This window comes from Emys orbicularis, chromosome 5, assembly GCF_028017835.1.
Source record: "Emys orbicularis isolate rEmyOrb1 chromosome 5, rEmyOrb1.hap1, whole genome shotgun sequence".
In the NCBI taxonomy this organism is placed as follows: Eukaryota; Metazoa; Chordata; order Testudines; family Emydidae; genus Emys; species Emys orbicularis.
This window is the reverse complement of record NC_088687.1, coordinates 44,819,745-44,841,249: the sequence shown is the minus strand read 5'-3', so window position 1 is coordinate 44,841,249 and position 21,505 is coordinate 44,819,745. Positions and strand designations below refer to the sequence as shown.

The 21,505-nt window shown below is 41.4% G+C and overlaps 1 protein-coding gene across 1 annotated transcript in view; it reads left to right on the top strand.

Annotated features, from left to right (window-relative positions):
* The first annotated feature begins 4,376 nt into the window (after positions 1 to 4,376).
* ANKRD50 (ankyrin repeat domain containing 50) overlaps positions 4,377 to 21,505 on the top strand; it is a 45,694-nt gene continuing 28,565 nt past the window's right edge. Inside the window, exon 1 of the mRNA XM_065405624.1 lies at positions 4,377 to 4,861. Within this exon, the coding sequence (XP_065261696.1) occupies positions 4,383 to 4,861 (479 nt within the window). The 5' untranslated portion in view covers positions 4,377 to 4,382. The remainder of the gene's footprint in view (positions 4,862 to 21,505) is intronic.

Below are 21,505 nucleotides of genomic sequence, written 5' to 3'. Positions count from 1 at the left end.
GTTAGATGGTGAGGTGCTGAGCATTGCAATGCCTAAGTGGATTTGGATGTCTGCATATACCACACTATCCTGACATGTGAAAAGTCACAGGTGCATACTAGTACTGTGTGGTGATTGTATAGGACTGGATCCACAATCCACTGAAATCAATGGAAAACCTCCCATAAACAATGCAACCAACTACAAGAGGTCAGAAAATCATGATGGAGCAAACATAACCTGCTTGTCTATTTTTGAACTTGGTGGTGAAATGCAGCCCCCTTCTCTCTCTGACCAAATTGTGTGTGCATCATGTTGAAAATTCAATCTGAAATTATACACAAAAATGGGGGAGTAAGTTCTACACTCCCTTCCTTTCTGCTGCTGTGAGAGGCACTTCCTTTCTTTCCTGAACCCCACCTGTCCTCAATGAGGAGGAAAGAGCTCTTTCTCTCCTTCTCCCTTTTGTCACTCTACCACCTTCTTCTGTAGTACCTCTGCCCCCTGTAATCACTATCTCCTGTTCTCTCCATGGTTGATTTACTCCTTGTCACCCTATTCCCTCATTACTCCTCTTTTTTGCCACTGTCCTGCTTTGTGGCATCTTCAGCCTGAAGCAGGGAATAAATGTCCTTGGGAGTGTGTTGCACTGTCTTATCCTCACTCCCCAGAGTGACTCCAGATGGCAAGTCATCTTCTGCCCCTATATAGGAGACTGGCAGTAGTGCTTTTCCCTTGCTCTGTCTCCTCTTCCTGTGCCCTGTGAGTGGGGCAGGTGGTAATCTTCCACTCCCCATAAAGTGTGAGCTCTTTGGCTCTGCTGAACGACAGCATATCATCCCTCCTAGCAGCAGCAGACTTGGAAAAGCTATGATTTTGGCTTAAGTGAATCATGAGCAGCAAGGGGAAACTGTCCAAAATCACATTACTGCAAGTAATTTGTGAGAGTTGGCTTGGCAAGGCTGCGCTTTCTGTCAGCGAAATGAAATTTGGTGTCTGAAATGGGACAACTCAGTGTAAAATGAGAAAAGGCAATGGAGTGGCAGGAGGGAGTGAGCTTATCAGGTATGGGTTTAGTTGAACAAAAAAGAATTCAAGAGGTATAGCAAATCTAAATGCATTATTTCTGCATCTCTACAGTTAGAATTGCTGTTTTGTGAGCTTTCTGTTTAATCTTAATTTTTTGTATATAGCTGTGAACTGTGTTTTTCTGGCAACTAATAGTTTTGGGTGGTGGTTTGTAGATCCATGTAAACAGACTGAGAATAGGCACGTGGAGCAGAGCCTCCAACCCTGGGCTGCTGCCACCTGCAGGTCTTCCCCAGCTGGACAAGAGAAGGGGCTCTAAGCAAAGCTAGCTTCAGGAGGCTTTCTAGCCTGCCACACCTCCCCTGTGGGTAGGGATGCTGGAAGAATTTGTATAGCGTGGTGCTGAGAACCATTGAACCAAACTGTAAACCATGTATGTAATGGAAACCACTTCAAGCCAGGGTGTGCAGCAACACCTCCAGCACATATACCTGTGGAAGGCAGTGCAGGACAGTAGGTGAGCTGGAATGGTGATGGTTGGTGGAGCCTTTATTAAACCGTGTGCCACTACACAAAATCCTGGCGGTGGTGCTGGCAGGGTCAGTAAATACCCTGCCAGCACCACCCATGCACGCAGCGGCCCAAATGTGGGGTGCTCCTTGTGACTTAAAAATGCAGGACCCATTAAAGTGCTGCGGTGCGGGCTTTCCTCATGCAGTGCCCGCTCAGGTGCATGAGTATTTCTCTTGTAAAATTTCAGCAATAGCAGTGCAGGGGAGCCACATTTGGGTATTTACTAACTCTGTGACCCTCCCCACAAATAACGGGCAGGTGCGAGGGGGCTCCTGTAATTCCCCCCCCCCAACTATTGCAGGAGCCCCCACCGGCAGGTGCCGGCCACGCAAGAGCTATGGGGCGGGCAGTACTGCTGAGGCGAAGGGGCTGCCGCCGGTGAACTGCCGCTGCGTGCATGGGGGGAGCCAGCCCCACCTGCCACTGGGGTGCACGGGGTGGTTGCTTCTACCCCTGCGATCACGCTATAGGTGGCGGGACTGAGTTCCCTGGCTGTTGCCGATAGTTGGGGGGGAGGCGACGCACACTGCAGGACAAAGCCCCAGGCGGGGGGGTGGGTGATGAGGTGGTGGAAGGAGACGAAATACGCAACTCATCTCCCTCCGCCGCGAACTATTTCTTTTCCCAGATGTCATGCAGCATCTGTCCCACCACGCCCCCTCCCCAACCGTCGCCGCACGCGCGAGGGGCGGGGCCGGTGCCGAGAGGCGGGGCCGAGAGGGGAGGGGGGTGTGGTCCCGAGCGCAGGGGCTGGGACGGGTCAGGGAGGAGCCGAGCGGACCAGAAGGGCTGAGACAGTCACGGACCTCGGGGCTCGGCCGCGAGAACAAGGCGGGGGACGGGGTAGAGACGCGCCGTGCTGGGAGCAGCGGCCGGCGGGGAGCGGAGGTGGCCGGGGAAGGTAACCAAGCAAATGCGGAGGCCCCTTCCTCAGTAGCCGGGCTGGGGGAGCCGGGCGGCGGCTGCTGCTGCTGCAGTCGGCGCCGCTGCTTCCGTCCGAGCCTGCGACAGAGCGAGCGGGGGCTGAGCCTGTGTCTGTAGCTGGGGCTGCAGCTCGAGCCGGGCGGCTGCCCCCTGCCCCGCCGGGATAGGCAGGGCGACAGTGACGGGAGAGGGAGGAGGCGTTGAGCGGCGTTCGGGGCTGAGGGCGAAACCCAGCGTGTGCCAGCGGGATAGGGGCTGGCTGGGGAGGTTCAGAGGGCCCAGGGGCTTGGAAAAGCCGAACACACCCGGGAAGGAGGAGGGGCGCGGGGCTGCTGCTGGCTGGGATCTTTGTGCCGGGCGCTGTGTGCTCTGCTCCGTGGGGCCGGGGGGAGGGACAGGGCGTGTGTCTCTAGTGTGGTGTGTATGAGAAGCAGATGGGGAAGAGCTCACAGCTGCTCATTTCGACAGTCCTGGTGTAAAAATGCAGCTCGACCAGCAGGACCTGGTGAAGTGACTTTTCAGCCCTGCCTCTGTATCAGCTGAAATGTAAAGTCTGGCACTGGGGACCTAAAGCAAAGAACCAAAAAAAGAAAGAAGACTGAACCCAGCCAGGGGGAATAGTACAGATAACAAAAATGTGCTCCACAAGAATAAACCATAGGGTGTTAGTGGTGGATGTATTAAAATGGGACTCCAAGAGGCTGCTGTGTGCCCTAATGCATACAAATCATGAACAAAGAAGTGTGTAAAGAGAGCTGTGGACAGCACTGGTGTGTAAAAATGCACCTGGCAGTAGAAAAAGCAAGTAAAAGGATAATCAAATGAACAAATGTTGGTAAGGAAGAATGTTCAGGATAATAGGGTGCATGTGTCTCCTTCTTAGGATCAGTGGGAGGCTTACTTTCCTCGTTGTGGTTTTGAGGTCACTTTAAAACCAATCAAAGAATGTGAATGTGACTGATTGCAGCTCATACCCATAGCAGAAATACGAGAACCTTAACTAAAATTATTTCTCCTCTGCAAGTTTGAGACTAACTTTAAGACTTTCAGAAATTGGTACAAATGAGGAATATGAATTCTTGGTTTTAGCAGATGTATAGTAAATCGTGATGTGATATCTTGCACCTGGAGTTAAATCATTGTCTTGTTGTTTATTTCATAGGTCTAGAGAAGAACTTTGTTTTGAGATCTCTGAGAAAGAGTTGAGGAAGAATTCAGGATCTGGAAGAAAGCACTTGTCCTACGATAAGGAGGTGTTAACATTTTCCCATCAACTCTGCTTCATAAGAGACCATAATTTGAAGCACTTCCCTGGTGCTTGCCCAGATGTATGAAGCCTGCAATGTTTAGTATTTATACAGACCACTTCACAAGTGGTACAGATCTACGTGTTTGCAATATAAATTTTAGCGTTTGAAGAAAAACCCCTCAGAAGCTATATTTTACTGTGGACAGCTTTTTCTCGATGTGAATCCAAAGAGATTGATGTTTGGAATTGAGAAGCATCTAGTACGTACTTGAAAAAAAAATTTTGTTTCTCCAGATGCATCGTCTCCTTTGTACTCTGGGAACATGCACAGCTGTTTAAACTACAGGTGTAGTCAAGGAATTGTTACCTTTTGAGCCATATGAGAAGTATTATTGAGCCTTTGGTACCAGGCATCGCTTTGTCGCGTAAGCAGTTGAACACACTACACTCTAATCATGATAAAGCATCTGAAGGAATGAGTCTGATTGTCTTATAAAGAGGCTATTCTTTTACAAGAAGGGTTAACTCATATCGTCACCCTGTGGCAGATGGATCCTTATATCCAGACTTTAAGATGTTGAAGGTGTATTGCTGCTTATGACCAATCCCAGGGACAAAGGTCTACAAAATGGCTCAAACGAGTTTGCTGCAAGGGAAGCAGTTTTACTGTAGGGAGTGGGTTTTCCACAAGCTTCAGCACTGCCTTCAGGAGAAAGCTAACTGCAGCAACACTGCTGCCAACAAACCATCTCTTATAGCAAATTCTGGAAATAATGCTGGTGTTGTCTCGGGGAAAGGAACTGCCTGGGGTGTGTTGTTGGTAGGAGGGCCTGGTAGTGGGAAGACAGCCCTCAGTACTGAATTATTGTGGCCAAGCTCACCTGCAAGCCTACAAAGAGGCTTGCATCGCCAAGCTCTAGCTTTCCACTTCTGCAGGGCCCAAGACTCTGACACACTGTGTGTGGGAGGGTTTATTAGAGGTTTAGTTACCCAGATCTGCCGCAGTGGACTCATCCAGGGATATGAAGACAAACTAAGAGATCCTGCAGTTCAAAGTCTCTTGCAACCTGGGGAATGCGAGAGGAATCCTGCTGAAGCATTTAAAAGGTAAAAATAAAACCATGTTGTGTTTATATAGTGCCTTTCATCCAAAGAGCCTAAAGCACTTACAGACAGGAAAAATATGCTTTTTCTTGTAGCATCATGGCTTGTTGATCCCATGGATTGCTCCAATAGCTTCCAAAATTGTCATTGGGGGGGAAAAAAAAAAATCTAACTTCCTGTTCCCATAGCTCACATAAATCTTCATTTCAAAATATAGTTATGGATATAAAAAATACCCAGAGCTATAATTAATATTTTTGAAGGGATAGGGCCAGGGCCTCAGATAATAACTATTAAAGCCCATGAGGGATGGGAGAGGGGGGCAGATTATCCCACATCTCCATACTTCAGAGGAATTGCAAGAACTCTGCAGTATCTGGTACTTGCCACTGTCAGACAGGATAGTGGACTAGGTAGACCTTAAGAATCCTGCATCAAACCCCTGGCCTGTGTCCCACAAGATCAGGTAGGAAAATGTTAAGTCAGAATGAATCTATCCCACTTACATATGCATGGATTGCACTAAATTCACATAACTACTTACGGAATTACCACTCTTTCACAGTATAAGGTGCTACAGAATCATAACTATTCTTTCAGTAGGTATTTAAAAAAACTAGAGAATCCATACTCTGTGTAGAAGTAACTTTTAAGATGTGGGGCATTAATATATATATATATATATATATATATATATATATATATTTTTAGCAAAATCACAAACTGAATAACTGAGGGAAATCACTAGCTCAGCAGTGCAGTATTCATTTCTGCCATCGGTGCTCCTTGCAATACAAAAATGTGTTCAACATACTGTTGAAAGCTTTTTATCTGCAGCAGGAACATTGATAATCTCAGTGTTTGTAAAGCAACTTACACAAAGATCTTTAGGAGTGTATATTCTTGGGCCTGGTCTACACTGGGGGGGGGGGGAGGGCGGGATCGATCTAAGATATGTCGACTTCAGCTATGCTATTCTCGTAGCTGAAGTTGCGTATCTTATATCGACTTAGAATTACTTACTTCGCGTCCTCGCGGCGGGGGATCGACGGCCGCGGCTCCCCCGTCGACTTTGCTTCCGCCTCTCGCCGAGCTGGAGTTCAGCAGTCGACGGGAGAGCGATCGGGGATCGATTTATCGCATCTACACTACACGCGATAAATCGATCCCCGATAGATCGATCACTACCCGCCGATTCGGCGGGTAGTGTAGACGTACCCTTGATCATAGCACTAGACACTTTTGGGGGTGGGGGGGTCTGGCTGCATAAGAGGTTAATTTCATCTAAACAATTAAAATGAAGGAAAACAACTGTAAAGACAGTGACTCAATACAGTATTTGTAGTGGAATTCTGGCATTTTTACCACTAGGTCATTGGTATGAAACTTTCCCAAGTCAATAGTAGCTAAGTCATGGCTCTCAGGTGGCCTCTGTGAACTTTTTAGTGGTCTTTGAAGTCTAAGTGGATTAATGTCCACATCATGAAAATCACCATAAGAATTTTTCCTTTGTCTCACCAGACGGGTTAGCTAAACAGCCACTGAGACTGAAGAACAGTACCTGATCACATTGGCAAAGTGGAATGAGGGAAGCTTGCATTACAGTACCTGTCCTGTTTTTGCCCTGTGGATAAATAGGATTTTAAGTCTCCAGTGCTTCCAAACCAACATTTTTCACAAGCATTAAGTTGATCATGCCTTCTTCTACCCCCACCCCCCGCTAAAGTTTAAAATAGACCATGAAAATAGTGGACTTTTTTTTCCACTGTAAACAAAGTTAATGGCAAAATTTTCTGTATTCAGGCCAGTTTAAGTACTTAATTTGCAAAGTTCTAAGCATATGCAGCTCCTAATCTCTCTTGCCTTTTTAACTTTGTTTTTCAGTACCTTTACAATCTCAAATTCTCACATCCACGCTTCAGCTTAGTACTCCCAGTGCTAGTAGTATAATTCCATTTCTCTGTTTGCTGTTACCAGAAGTGAAAGTGACCAATACCTATCTTTAAATCAGGCACCAGCACTAGCCCCTGATGGGCAGAGTCAGTGGGTTCCATGCAGAAGCAGGGTTCTGCCCGTGCAGAACCTGTTGCAAGTTCATAGCCTAGAATGGAAAATATTTTGTTTTATAAATCTAAACAGGCTTATATTGGTAACTCTACTTGCCTATTGACCTAGAAAAGTTTTCTTCCCCAATATTTTAGGTTCCCTGTGAAGATTAACTTAGAAACAACTTACTGTTTGACAAAATTGAAAAATAAAATTTCATAGTGAATACCGTTTAATAAACATTTCACGTTGTCACGTCCTATGTGCTAAGCATGCGTGTTTTCAGCAGTCTTGGGATATGCTTTAATTTTTTATGCATCGTGAATAGTATAATTGTAACCCAGAAAAATTAGGCTTTTCAAACTTATTCATATTTTAAAATGTCTTTTCTTCAAAAAAGGTAAAATCAAGTAAACTAATTCATTCAGTTTAATATATTTACCTTCTTTCTCCCACCCATTTATATTATTTGAATTGTGCATCCTGTTTTAGGAACAAATTCAAAGAGAAATGAGATCAAGAGTGTGGAAAACTTGAGCAGACTGATAAATGGCAGTCACTGGATGTAATACTAAAAGAAGGAATTGCTGCCGGTAGTACTGCTTTTGGGCACTCCTCTTGATGAGCATATTTTCTGTCACAAAATAGTTTGTGAATGAACACAGTTGCAGCTGAAGTTCTTGCTTTAGATTCTTGTCTGTCTTACCTTCACTCATCGCTGTTTCCTTTAGATGTTCTAGATTCAAAAGACTCTGCAAGGATCAAAGCTTGAGATTTAATTTAATTGCAGAAAATGTCAGATGGAACTGTGCTTTTACCTAAAAAACCAAATCTGTGATGCTATCTGTACTTGTTAGAAGTCTAAAGTTAAAATAAGAGAATACAACGATGGCCAGGAGTTTTTTGGAATGAGTACCTGAAGTTAGGGTCATATGTTATTTTTAGATACACCATTATGACTAAATCATAGAAGCTTGAAAATTGGACCGCTTTATGTAACTTAGTTCATGTCTACCTTGGAACTGTTCTGGTTTAGTTCGTGTGTTATACTGTACTTATAAAGTGCTTTTAATATTGATGCAGCTATACTGGCAGACCTGCGCTTTGTACTGGTATAATAAAACTACTCCCAGGAGAGAAACATGCCGGCACAGCTGTGTCAGTCAGGGATGACACCTCTTCACATCCCTGACTGACCTAAGTATGCCAGCAGAAGCTTATATTGTAGACCTGGCCTCAATTTGGATTTGAGCCTAACTTTAAGCATCCACTGTTGAAAAACATGGGCAGTATTAATAAATTACCCTTAGGCTTCAAGGGTACATTATTGGCACAGTATTCATTTTTTTGAAAAATATATTGGTTATTTAAACAACTTGTAAAGTCCTAATTTGGTATGGAGGTTTTTCATATTAGGTTGATCCTGAATTTGTAAACTTTGAAATTATATAAACTTTCAAAACTATATAGATTGTTTATTTGTGTCTTCAAAGTTTAAATGTGAAATGATTGAAAATAGTCCCTGTTGGCCAAGGGAGTGAAGACTGAACATGGTCCTAAATCAGTATTCTCCGCTGTTAGACTTTCAGTCCTTCCTATTTGTATTGGATTCTCCCAGTCCTCTTTTTGTCTTTTTACTGTCTCCCTCCCAGGTCTGTGCTTTTTGCCTCCCTGTCCTCTCAGATCACACTTCTGTATATGGTGCTTCACTAGTGAGCTTGCTGCAACACTAACAGTGAAGCAAATGCAATTGCCCCTTTTTGCTGCTGAGGGCTCAGGGTATAGACCCAGTAATGGAGGGAGGAAAGCAGGAAAGAAGAAGCAAGAGTCTGCCTCTCCTTTTTATCCTATTTCCTTATCCCTCACAGAACACCTCCAATCTCAGCAGAGTAACATGCCTATGCTCTTTCTGCACACACATCTTTTCCACTGGTGCCAGCAGGAGCATTATGACAGTGACAAGATTCTGCTCTGCTGATACCACTAAGTGTTTTATACAAAGGAACAACTCAGGTACAGATGTAATCTTCTGTGGGATTCCCTTGCTCCTGAAACAAGGTAAAACCCTTATTCTTTGTGGATTTAAAGGTGCAGAGCACAGTTTAAATGAAAAGAAAATAGAGTAAAGGTTGACCTAAAAGGGACCAGAAACTAATAAAATGAAAGGGAGGAGGGAAGGAGGGACACTAAAAATAAGAGTGCATAATATTATAGGGAATATAAAAAGGCCTGAGGGGTAAAAATTGAAGTCAGTGGGAACTTGAATCTTCTAGTCTATCTTAATGAAATATTTCCCCTCTAGGTCATATTAAAATTCAAATAGGTTTAGAAGACTTTTACTACACCTCTACCTTGATATAACGCTGTCCTCGGGAGCCAAAATATCTTACCGTGTTATAGGTAAAACCGCGTTATATCAAACTTGCTTTGCTCCACTGGAGTGCGCAGCCCCGCCCCCTCCCCCCCCCCCCCCCGGAGCACTGCTTTACCACATTATATCCGAATTTGTCTTATATCGGGTCGCGTTCTATCAGGGTAGAGGTGTACTTACTATATAGTGGCTGTGACAGGACAAGATTCAGTGGTCTCAGTGCTCATATGTCCACATTATGCAGCCTTCTACCTTAACTGGCATAAATTAGCTTATTTACTTGACCATCTCAGCCAGTGTTGGAAGAATAGTTGTTTCCCTAACCATTCAATATTGTCATTCTAGGTCAGACAATGAGGTATATTGGCAAGGTGGGGTAGTGGGCAAGCTTGTACTTCTGGTGACTGCTGTACCTGCATTACAAGTATAGGACCAGACTCCACTGCTGTTAATATGATACTTTTCCCAAGCACTAAGGTGCATTTTAAATATCTATCACCATGCTATGTGAATAGTAATATTTTCACTTCTAATTTTCCTAAATTGAGTAAGTTATTCATTGGATATTATAGTGCAGTGGTTAGCTGCAACACAAATTAAAGTTGTGTTTAATGGGAGCTCATCTCTTATTTAAAAAAAAAAATTGAATGGCAAAAATCAAAACAAAATATAAACTTGGAGTGCTATTTGAATTGTGCGTGGTGGTTTGAAACTAATTAATACAGATAGTTCATATATCTCCTTCTCTGGCAATTCTCCTCGCCCCTTACTTTCCTTTGTATCCCTTTTTAAAGAAATTTCAAATACTTTGGGATCTGTCCTTTGGCCATATTATTGCTTCTCATATGCTGATTTCTAGAATATCCATTATATGGAAGTAGTGTTTGCCTATAGTACAGTCTATAACATTTTTACCATAATGGTAAATAACTGCATTAAAGCAAGCCTGCTGAATCTTCATTTAGGGTGGGATTGAAGGTGAGCAGGGGGAGAGAAACTCGTCAACCACCCTTCTAGACCAGTAGAAATTTCCCGGAGCTGGGAAAGAGGAATTCAAATCTTCTAACTTTTTTAACTCCCAGGCAGTTAACTACCCTTGTTATTGACTAAGGCCATGAACCCCAAAATATGAGAAGGTAAGGGAAGAGCTGCTCTGAGTTTGGTGTTGCATGGAATTCTTCCTGGAAGTTCCTGTAGCTGATAGGTTGTCATCTGTGCTAAACATAGAGGGTTGTTCTTCGTACACTTGCTTTTAAATAGGGATAAAATTTTATGGAAGCATGACCTATGTGTGGCATGTCACAGCTCTTACTCTTCAGGAGGGTTGTCACAGGAGCAATTTCAGCATCACAGATTCTCCAACTAATTCCCATGGAGGTGCAGCTCTTCTCCTTGATTCTGGGGCGTTATCCACTGAGGTATAGCAAAGTTATATTTTTTTATTTTTTAAAAAAAGGCAAAACAAAACAAGGAAATTAATAAACAGAACTACATTTAGTGACAGTTAAGGTTGCAGCAGGATACCCCATCCAGCCAAAAAATTCATAGGCATGAAAATGTTAAAGGGAGAGACGTCTACATTCCTCATCATCTTCCCATATTCTAGAGTTCCATAAGGCTTCCACTTCCATTTCAAACAGATATTTAAAGGCTATATATATATATATATTCCTGTTTTGTCAAACTTGCATTCTAATGCAAAACCTTAACAGTGTCAGCGGTGTTAAAGCAATAGAACTTCAAGTGCATGGAATGTGTGATCACGAATGCTGATCTGTTTTATACAAAAGCATAGGCGGTCACTGAAAATCTTTCATTAGCTGCAAGTTTGAAGTTGGGGTATATATTGCTTTTGGGTGTCAGAGTTGGCAGTGAAAGCTTATGTGGTACTTGAGTACATCGCTTTGGGAAGTAGTAAATCATACATCCAGAAGTTGCCATATAAAAACTTATGTGCATGTAAATGTACAGGATTACTAAGTAGCTTCACCTACATTAGGAGCTGTGGTGTTCACTGGAATGACTTGTGTGTTTGGAAAAAAAAGTGTAAAGGACTGGGGCTTTTGTATTTCGTGGTCAGAATTTGATTTAAAATCTTACTCAATCTGTGTCTTCTGTCAGCTTCTTTGCAGACAAGTTTACTATTTTTTTCCCCCTTCTCTTAGCAATATTGACTCTGCAGTGCTATCAGGGAATGAACTGGATTTTTTTCTGGCTGCTGTATTGTCAAAGTTCCAATTCAGGATGGCTTTTACCTCCCTTTAAGTACACGCTTTGCTTTCAGGTTGAATTTTACAGGTCTTGCAGTTAGAAAAAAAATCTACTTATTTACTGAGCAAAAGTGGTGTGGAAGTTCTCTGAGAGACGATAAATATCCACCACCACCATAATCCTATTTTTTACCGTTGCTTGTCTGAGCATAGTCACATTTAAGAGGAAAAAGCTTTGCTTTTATTTTTGTTTTTGTTTGTTTTGGCTTAAGTGTATTAATATTTTAGTATGACTAGTCAAATGAGAACTATGAAGAAGCTGTTTTTATAATAGTAATTTGAATGTTCAGGAATTACACAGACTTTATCGACTAGTTAATTAGTATGTGTTTCATTGTTTGGACTGTATTGTCTTAAATTTATTTATTTGAGGCACCTTGCTAGCATGGTGGAAATATATGAACTAGATTGTGCTTTAGATTGATGGTGCTTACTGTTCAATTTTTAAAATACTGATTGTGGTAGATCTTCACCATTGAGGCAACAGTCAGTTCCCTTTTGAATGACTGCTGCCATTTCCGGTTCTTGCTGCTTGAACTCTGATCAATGGGTGTGTGAAACTATGAAGCTCTACATCACTAGCTGCTGAGGCAAGAGTTTTGTCTACAGATGATCCTGGCAGCTTTAAAGGGGAGTAGGATGGGTCTTTGCTATTTTACCCCTCCCCATGTTTTGTGTCCACCTCCCTAATGCATAACTACAGTGCTGTCCACTTCATGCTGTTTGCCTGCTCTGCTATTCGCAGCAGGCAGCAGTATGCAGTGGACACTATCTTTGACCGTTTCATTGATGCTCATAAGTTCAAAATGATAGCTGTGAGAAAGGTCTGAACTTTGAGAGTAAAAGGTGAGGGCATGGCACATGGGTGTTCAAGCTTTTCCTTTTTAATAGAGCTAAGTTTAGCGAAAGACCATACAACCATCAAGGCTGTAAAAAATTACTAGATGTGTATTAGCCACAGGCTGATAAGGAATACATAGGGCATGTCTTCACTAACCGCCGGATCGGTGGGTAGCGATCAATCGGGGATTGATTTATCAAGTCTAGTGTAGATGTGATAAAATCGATCCCCGATTGCTCTGCCGTCGACTCCGGAACTCCACCGCAGCGAGAGGCGGAAGCGGAGTCGATGGGGGAGTGGCAGTGGTCGACTCGCCGCCGTCCTCACAGCCAGGTGAGTCGACCTAAGATACGCAACTTCAGCTACGCTATTCGCGTAGCTGAAGTTGCGTATCTTAGGTCGACCCCCTCCCGCCCCGTAGTGTAGACCTAGCCTGACTGTGGTAACAAGCTAGATCTAGTCTGTGGACAGTTGCAGTAGCCCAGTGGGTCTCAAACTTTTGTACTGGTGACCCCTTTCACATAGTGAGCCTCTGAGTGTGACCCCTCTTATGAATTAACACTTTTTAAAATATATTTAACACCATTAGAAATGCTGGAGGCAAAGTGGGTTTGGGGTGAAGGCTGACAGCTTGTGATCCCCTGAGGGGTCCTGATCCTCAGTTTAAGAACCCCTGCAGTAGCCTAAAGCTAGGCTGCTATGAAGTAGGAGGGTGTTGATTTTTTTCTATCAGTGTGCTGTCTGCAGTGTGCTCTGTCATCTTTTGTATTTTCCTCTGGAAAAGTCAGATAACCTGAATCTTCATACCCTGTCTTCTCTTACTTGAGTCCCCTGGCTGTGGCAGTGAGAGTCCACTACATCCTTCCCCCTCCTCCCAGCTCCTGGCTGCTGGAAGACACTACCACAATCATCCCTTGGCTTCTATTTTGGATCCTCTTTCCCTGTGAATAGCTCCAGGCAGTGTCTGCTGTGATCATAGCTTTCCCAAGCAGCAGCAGAGTGAAATGGTCATGGTTCTTGTCAGCCTTGCTGAGTCCTTTGGGTTCTAAATAGCAGCAATGAAACTGACCTGACTGATTTTATTCTGCTGCTGTTTAGGAAAGCTCTGAACACATAATAGGCAAATATAAAAGGCCACTTTTTAAAAAGAAGGTATAAAAGTTCTGTATGTAAACATTCAAGTCTTTTAATCTGTCTGCCGAATTTTCATGTAACAATACTTAAAACAGATATTCTCTTCTCTATAACTCCAGTACCAAAGAGTCAGCCATAAATATATATATATATATATTTTGCTTTGAACTCTTGATTCCTGGCTATGAAATGCTATGCCAAGAACATCCACCTTCAGCATCAAGTGGATATGATAAATTTGAATTTTTAAAATAAACTATATACAACAAGACTTTGGAAACAGTGCAGATTTTTTTGACTGAAGAAGCTTAAACGTAGCAAATATTTAATATCTTCCTATGCATTAAATAGTTTTTGAAGGCTCTGTCTACTGTTACAACATAGGACCTTCTTCTCTGTTTACAGTAAACTGTGCTATTACCTACAAGATCAAAAGATCTTTTGAGATCTAGCTAAAAACCCAAAACTGACCAAGACAGCCTCGGTGAGAGAAATAAGGAACAAAATAAAATAAGCCCATAAAACTAAACTGTAATTGTACCCTCTGTGGGTTATTATACTTTGAAGGCTACAGTATATAAATGCTAAACATTGTTATAAATCACTAGCTGTCTTAAATTTGTTAACTTATTACTATCTGCAACAGTTAAAGTAGACTATCATGAATACCGTTCTTCTCTTGCTTACCCAACTGGACTAAATCAGAAATTAATATGTAGTTACATGATCTAGTAACTCACTTCCTGGGTTTTGCACTAAAGAACGTAGCATTTGACCCCTAGCTTTAATTATCCAGTAACATTATTCTAAAGTAGATGTTATTGAAAGCCCAAAATAATGCAAGGGTCAGGACACAGACTGAAGATAACTCCAACGCAGAGGTGAAGAAATAATTCTTTCACTGCAATGAACCAGCACACAAGATTAAAGGGAAATTGACCACTTAAATGGTAGTTCTGACTGAACCTTTTTAAACTTTCTGTTGTAAAATTGCACGTTTCATAAGGAAAATACTTTTTTTTTTTTTAAACTATGCATCATTTCCCCACTTAACTGTAATGAAACCCCTGCCTACTTTGCGATAGGTATCATACTCCATTTTGAAAGGGTACAAACTAAAACATGACTATTCTGGGCTGCCTGTTAAGTTTTTACTTATCGCAATTAATAAAACAGTGTCTTGTGTAAAGAATACTGTACTTCCATGTTCTCCCTCTCCAGCTTGATGCTCTAGAATATTAGAAAGTTAAGTATTAAGTTTAAGAACTTGGTGACATTTCTCTAGAAGCTTTTCTGTTATAGAACCTCTGTAATAGGTGGGTCATGTAATAATAGTGTTTATAAGGGTCAGTTGGATTCTTCTCTTTCTTATATGTATGGAATCATGGTGAACACATTGAACATAATACCATTTAAGATGTTAACCTATTCAGTTTGAATTGCTCTAAGATAGTTTCCCTTAGGGAATTTTAATTATGACAAGTTATAGACCTTTCTCATCTTGTATTTTAATAGACACTAATGTTTCGTCTTTCATCCACCTAGTGCAATCTTAATTCTTCCAGCTTTTCCTGTGAAGTATTTCACAAGCCTAACAGCTCCTGCAGACTAGACTAGAACAGACTAGTATATATTTTAGTGTTTTGAAACCTCTTTCATGTAATCAATTTTTTTCACACTAACTATAAACATAAGAAACAAGCCTAGTATTCTTATAATGAATTTCTGTCCACTTGCTTTAAGATGGCCCTACTTAACTAGTTGTCCCGATTTATTTTTTTCCCACAGCCAGAATTTGTGGCAGTGTTTGAGAGAGTTACTTTTTTAATTAGTTGTCAGACAGGTGACTCAGTATCCACATTCGTGTGTGTGTGTGTATATGTATATGTGTATATATATATATATATATATATATATATATTTTTTTTTTTTTAACCACGCGAAAGATTTGGAACAGGCTTCTGTGAGCTAGCAGGAATTGAGTATGTCAACACAAGCTCCTAGAACTCTGAGAGAAACTAGCATTTAGAACAGGGGTTCTCAAACTCGGGATTGTGATCCCTCGGGGTCATGAGGTTATGTGAGGGGTCACAAGCTGTCAGCCTCTTCCCCCACCCCCCCCAACCCCACTTCACCTCCAGCATTTATATTAGTGTTAAATATAAATAAGTGTTTAATTTATAAGGGGGGATCGCACTCAGAGACTTGCTGCGTCAAAAGGGGTCACCAGTACAAAAGTTTGAGAACCACTGATTTATTGCTGAAATTAGAAGTGGAGCAATACTCTGAAGAGGACCTAGCTCTTGTCCTGGAATAGATGTTAATGCGTGGAATGCCATATATCAGGAAGACTGAGAAATCTGCCGTGTCCTGTGAGGTAGTAATAGCTATTAATTCACTTTAAATTAATGATGCTACGTAACATCTACAAAGATATATTTCCTGCTTGAAGAATTTATTCTCTTTTCCATTTGTCTTTTAGATTAAGAGGCCCAGAGTATGGTGATAATTTACATATCTTTTTAAATAAAAAGTTGGAGTGGTGATGAGGATGTTTGCATGGGAGGTGGCCTTTGAAGGTAGTGTAAAAAGTGGGTTTTAAAGAGGGTGGGATCCTGTCACACTATATTAAGATAATTCATGGTATGGGTGGAATGGAAGAAGGCCTTACGATGCTATCCTTTGCTTTCAAGATGCGGCAGGCAGGATTTGATCAAAAGACCGGAGAGATCTGCTGGCATGTAGCCGTGCCACACCTTGAAAGCAAGGACAGGGATCTGTTTGCTTTAATGGGTGATTTGATGGGTCCAATGGGGCCACTAGGTATTGTCAGAAAGGGGGAGGTTAACTGTGGCCCATGTATGGGTCAAGCAAGAAGATTTTGGCAGTTGCATTGTGGATGTACTAGAGAGATAGCGAGAGAGGAAATAGTGGGGCCACACAAGAAGAGTTGCAGTCCAAAGATTGTTCTATTGATATGTTCCTTGTACATCCCTTCCTTGTTTTATATTTTTGATATTTTATAATCAGTGATGAGCATGATATAAATACCTAGAAACCACATCCTTCTCCTTTGTAGCTTCACAAAGTGTCCCAGGAGACAGCAGGAGAGGGTCTATTCATGGGTAAATCAGATGTGTGCAGTTGGTGAAAGTTTGTATTCTCACCAAACTCAAGAAGATACTAGCTGTTCCTTTCACCTCCACTGCTATATAATTTTTAATCATAAGAAACTTAAAATGACTGGCATTTTAAACCCTGGGGAAGCAAGAAACTTTTCCCAGTGAATTGACTTAAAATTGCAGGGAACGTTATCTTGAGCATGAGGAGTGGCAATGGTAGTACAGGTATATTTCATACTAGCTTTGTCCTTGGGCTAGTCAGTATCAGGTAAACTATCCAAGCCATTTCATTAACCTATTGCATACCTAGCAGTATGCAGCAATTTTAAAATCAACTCCATTAGTAACAGTATCCTACTATGCTGCTACTTCCTGTTTGAGCCTTCTCTTCCACCCCGCACCCCACAAAAATGGAACTGTGATTATTTTCCAGAAAACATGAACTACAGAAAATTCTGTAACACCTGCATTAATTCAATTCACTAATCCCAAATATATTTTATGCTGACACTTTTCCTTGTTTACTTTCTTTTTCTTAAAAAACAAAACAAAAACAAAAAAACACCCATGTCTTTGGTGCCATAAGACACCCCATTTCTAACTCATTTGTTCCTTTTTATGGTACCAGGGGAAAAAAAGAAAGTGGTAGTACAATATAACAGCTATCAATTGCCCTATTCTATTATAGATAATGCTAAAAATGGATCTTACTAAATAAAAAACTATAGAATAAATACCAAAGTTAAGTGTGCAGAGATAGTATCACACATGCATGGTGATGGTCTTACAAAATGTTTTTAAAATAAATGAGTGGACCATAGAGATACTATACAAGGATATATGGGAAATTAATAAAACGTTCATGTGAGGAACTGTATCTGCTAGAAATAGAAGGGAGAGAAAGATAAACAAAATAACCACATAGACTGTATTAGAGCAAAGAAAGAATGGAATATACTTCTCTGCAGCTAAGGGCTACTGAAATTAAAGATTTAAAGCAATCATTTGACTCCGTAAATGAGGGAAAAGACACATGGTGAGGCAACAAAAGAGGGAATACTCTACCCCAAGTATACAACCAGGTACGAGATGAATTCCAGCAGAACTCTTTCATGTTAACCTAGTATTTGTGGAACTGGACTTCTCATTTTATTGTCCAGCCTGTACACTGAAAACCCCGGAAGATATGTAATTAGACATATGGTGGCCTACACCCAGGCTGCTGTACCAAGATGGTTGAAGAATCTCATGTCACACAGAAATAGTCTCCATAGCTCCCTATCGTATTTTTTTTTCTCCTGAGATCAAATATATTGAAGAGACTAATCTAATATTAAACAAAGATTGTTAACCTGCTGTACCATTACTGAGTCACTTTGTGCGTATGCATTGTGATATAGAGCCTTTTATTACATGATTACAGAACAATCAGAAGTGTAATTACCTAGAATATAAACTCAAAATACATCTATCAAGAGTCAGATTATCGAGTGTATTTTTCTTTAATAGTTCAGTGCCCCAGCTCCTCAGCCTCCCCCCTCCCCGCCTTTTCTGTGGTTAATATTTGCTTTGAAAGTCAGTATTTATGATCATCTATACAGAAGTCAGTCTCTGCTGATTGTCTAGGCAGTATATAAATCCAGACTAGTCAGATTTATCGGTTGCTAGTTATGTTCCACAGTTTGGTAAGTGACCAATCTAGAATGCATAAAGTTGTGGGAACTTGGATTCAGTTTAATGTTTAATTCAACTAACATTGGTCATTGAAGCCGCTCTATTGACTGTGAATGAAGATTGATTCTGTATGGCTAAGGGAGCTGGCTAATTACTGGAGGAGAATAAAAAGACCAAATTGTTTAATTTCGCAATGCATTTTGTTACCAATTTGGTATAAAACTAACTCTGCAGTTTTATACATTCTGTTGTACGTCAAAATGAGAGCACTGATTGGTCAATAACTTTTTTAATACCTCGTTCTTTTTATAGTGCCTCTTATCAATAACACTGCTCTACAACCAAAATGCTTCTGAAATAAATGTAGTCAAACTGTACTAATTCTGGGTCACTGAGAACGAAAATGATGCTTAAAATTGTTGATTGGCTCTAGTTTTCAAGATATGCTATTGGGTCAGTATATACGACCCTTGACTTGGGAATGGCGGAGGATAAGTGAGTTATAAAGGGAAGGGATCTCAATTTAAACCAGAAATGACTAAAATACATCTTTTACTGGATCTATGAATAAATCTATGACTGGGTTTGGACAGTACTTGCTTTTTAGGCAAAACAATGAATGATGCAATCTGAAGCTGGTATTGCGTCATACATGATATGAATTGCATCCTGTTATTCCTAGAAGTCATGGATGATGCAATCCTAACGAAGCTTACATCACTCTGCTGAACAAATTGCCCTATATGAGCTCTAGAAATCATACAGTGTTGTGCTCTCTTATTTGTCAGTGTTTGATTTTGCAAAGGGACACATTTCTGTTTAGCCAAAGTGCGCAGAGATGCCTCGTACTTGTGTGAACAGTGCAGATAACTTCTGCTATGTTTGTGGTGAAGTGACTTTTGCATCACAAAAGCGCACTATAACCACTATGGTTAAGAAAGCCTATCACCTTTATTTTGGCTGCCAAATTGGAGATCAGGACAAGAGGTGGGCCCCACACATATGCTGCAAGACTTGTGCAACAAATCTTCGCCAGTGGTTGAACAGGAAAAGGAAATCTGTCTTTTGCAGTGCCAATGATTTGGAGAGAGCGAACAGATCATACCAGCAATTGTTACTTGTGCATGGTGCCTCCAGTTGGGAAAGGTGTGTCAAAGAAGAAAAAGTGGACTGTGCATTATCCAAACATTCCACCAGCTATAGGCCCAGTACCCCACGGAGAAGGACTGCCGGTTCCTGATGCACCAGACTCATTCTCACTTGAGTCAGACGAGGAAGAGGATGAAACTTCTGGTCCTGAACCATCAATGTCACAGGACCCACATTTCTCCCATCCTCCTCCTCTGAACCACACCTCATAACACAAGGTGAACTGAATGACCTTGTCAGGGATTTGGAACTACCCAAGAGTAAGGCAGAGCTGTTGGGCTCCAGACTACAGCAGTGGAATCTCCTGGCAGGTGATGTTAGGGTTTTCATGTTCCGTGACCGTCAAAAGGATCTTGTCCCATTCTTCTTCATGGAAGGTGATCTTGTAGCCTGCAACAACATCGATGGTGTGATGGCAGCCCTCAACATCGTTCACGATCCAGATGAGTGGAGACTGTTCATTGATTCATCGAAGACGAGTCTTAAAGCTGTTTTACTGCATAATGGCAATGTTTTGCCATCAATTCCAGTTGGTCATGCAGTCCATATGAAGGAAACCTATGACAACATGAAACAACTTTTGAGGTGCATAAACTAGGACCAACATCAGTGGCAGCTTTGTGGCGATTTGAAGGTTGTTGCTCTCTTGCTTGGTCTGCAGACTGGATACACAAAGTACTGCTGTTTTCTCTGAGAATGGGATAGTCGTGCAAGAGATTCCCACTACATCAAGAAAGATTGGCCACTCCGACAGTCATTGGAGCCTGGGAGGAAAAGTGTTCAGCATCCACCACTTGTTGAATCAAGGAAGATTTTGTTACCACCCTTCCACATCAAGCTGGGTCTGATGAAGAACTTTGTCAAGGCCATTGACAAAACACAAGCAGCTTTCAAGTACCTCCGTGGAAAATTTCCAAGGTTAAGTGAAGCTAAGATAAAGGAAGGTGTCTTTGTTGGTCCTCAGATTCGTGAACTTCTTTGAGATGATGCATTTGACCATGCACTGCGTGGCAAGGAAAAGACGGCCTGGAAAGCCTTCCAGTTAGTGACAATACATTTTCTCGGAAACAACAAGGCAGACAACTACAGGTTGTTGGTGGAAAACCTCCTCAAGGCATATCAAAGCCTTGGTTGCAACATGTCACTAAAGATACATTTTTTGCACTCTCATGTAGATTTTTTTCCACCGAACTGCGGAGCAGTGAGCGACGAGCATGGCGAGCGATTTCACCAGGACATTGCAACAATGGAGAAACGCTATCAGGGCAAATGGAGCCCATCAATGCTTGCAGACTATTGCTGGACAGTAACAAGAGATGCTCCATTTAATGAATACAAGAGACAAGCCAAGAAGTGCCGAGTAGACACTGAATAGGACTAAACTATGTACAGAACAGTTTTTTGCCTTTTGTTTCATAATAAATTTTATTTATATAACCCTTTTGCTGATTTTTAAAGTGTTACATAAACAGGACAGGTGAAATATCATGTAAAGCAACCATAAACACATGAAAAGACCTAGGTTTACAATTTATGATTAAAACTCTACTATCTACACAATATACATAGACATAAAATGTAAAAACGTAAATATCTTAGAAACAGTAGCCAATCAGTTGTTTTAATTGTCATATTTGAATTCAGCACATCAAAATACATAATAAATAGCACATTTTATCTCTGAAGCAGACGACTTCTCAAAAATTGTAGACCAGTGTAATTTCAAAGTGTTTTCCAAAGGAGGTTGTTATTCCAGTTTTACAGATTAGGAAACTGGGGGGAGCACAGTGACTGTAACTAGTTTATAGGTTGGTTTCCAATCAGATGATCTTTTAAAAATAACTGATTAAGTCCATGGAACAAAAGTGTCCTATTATTCATGTTTACTTGATTGCTTTCTAATAAACATTAAACTATTTTTTTAACTGTGAGGTTTTTCAAAAATCTAGTTAATCGTAATTACCCTGAGCTAGCATGAGAGATTCAAGGGGATATTTAGAAGCTAGTTGAAAACAACCAGGAAAGAAAAGGTAATGATCA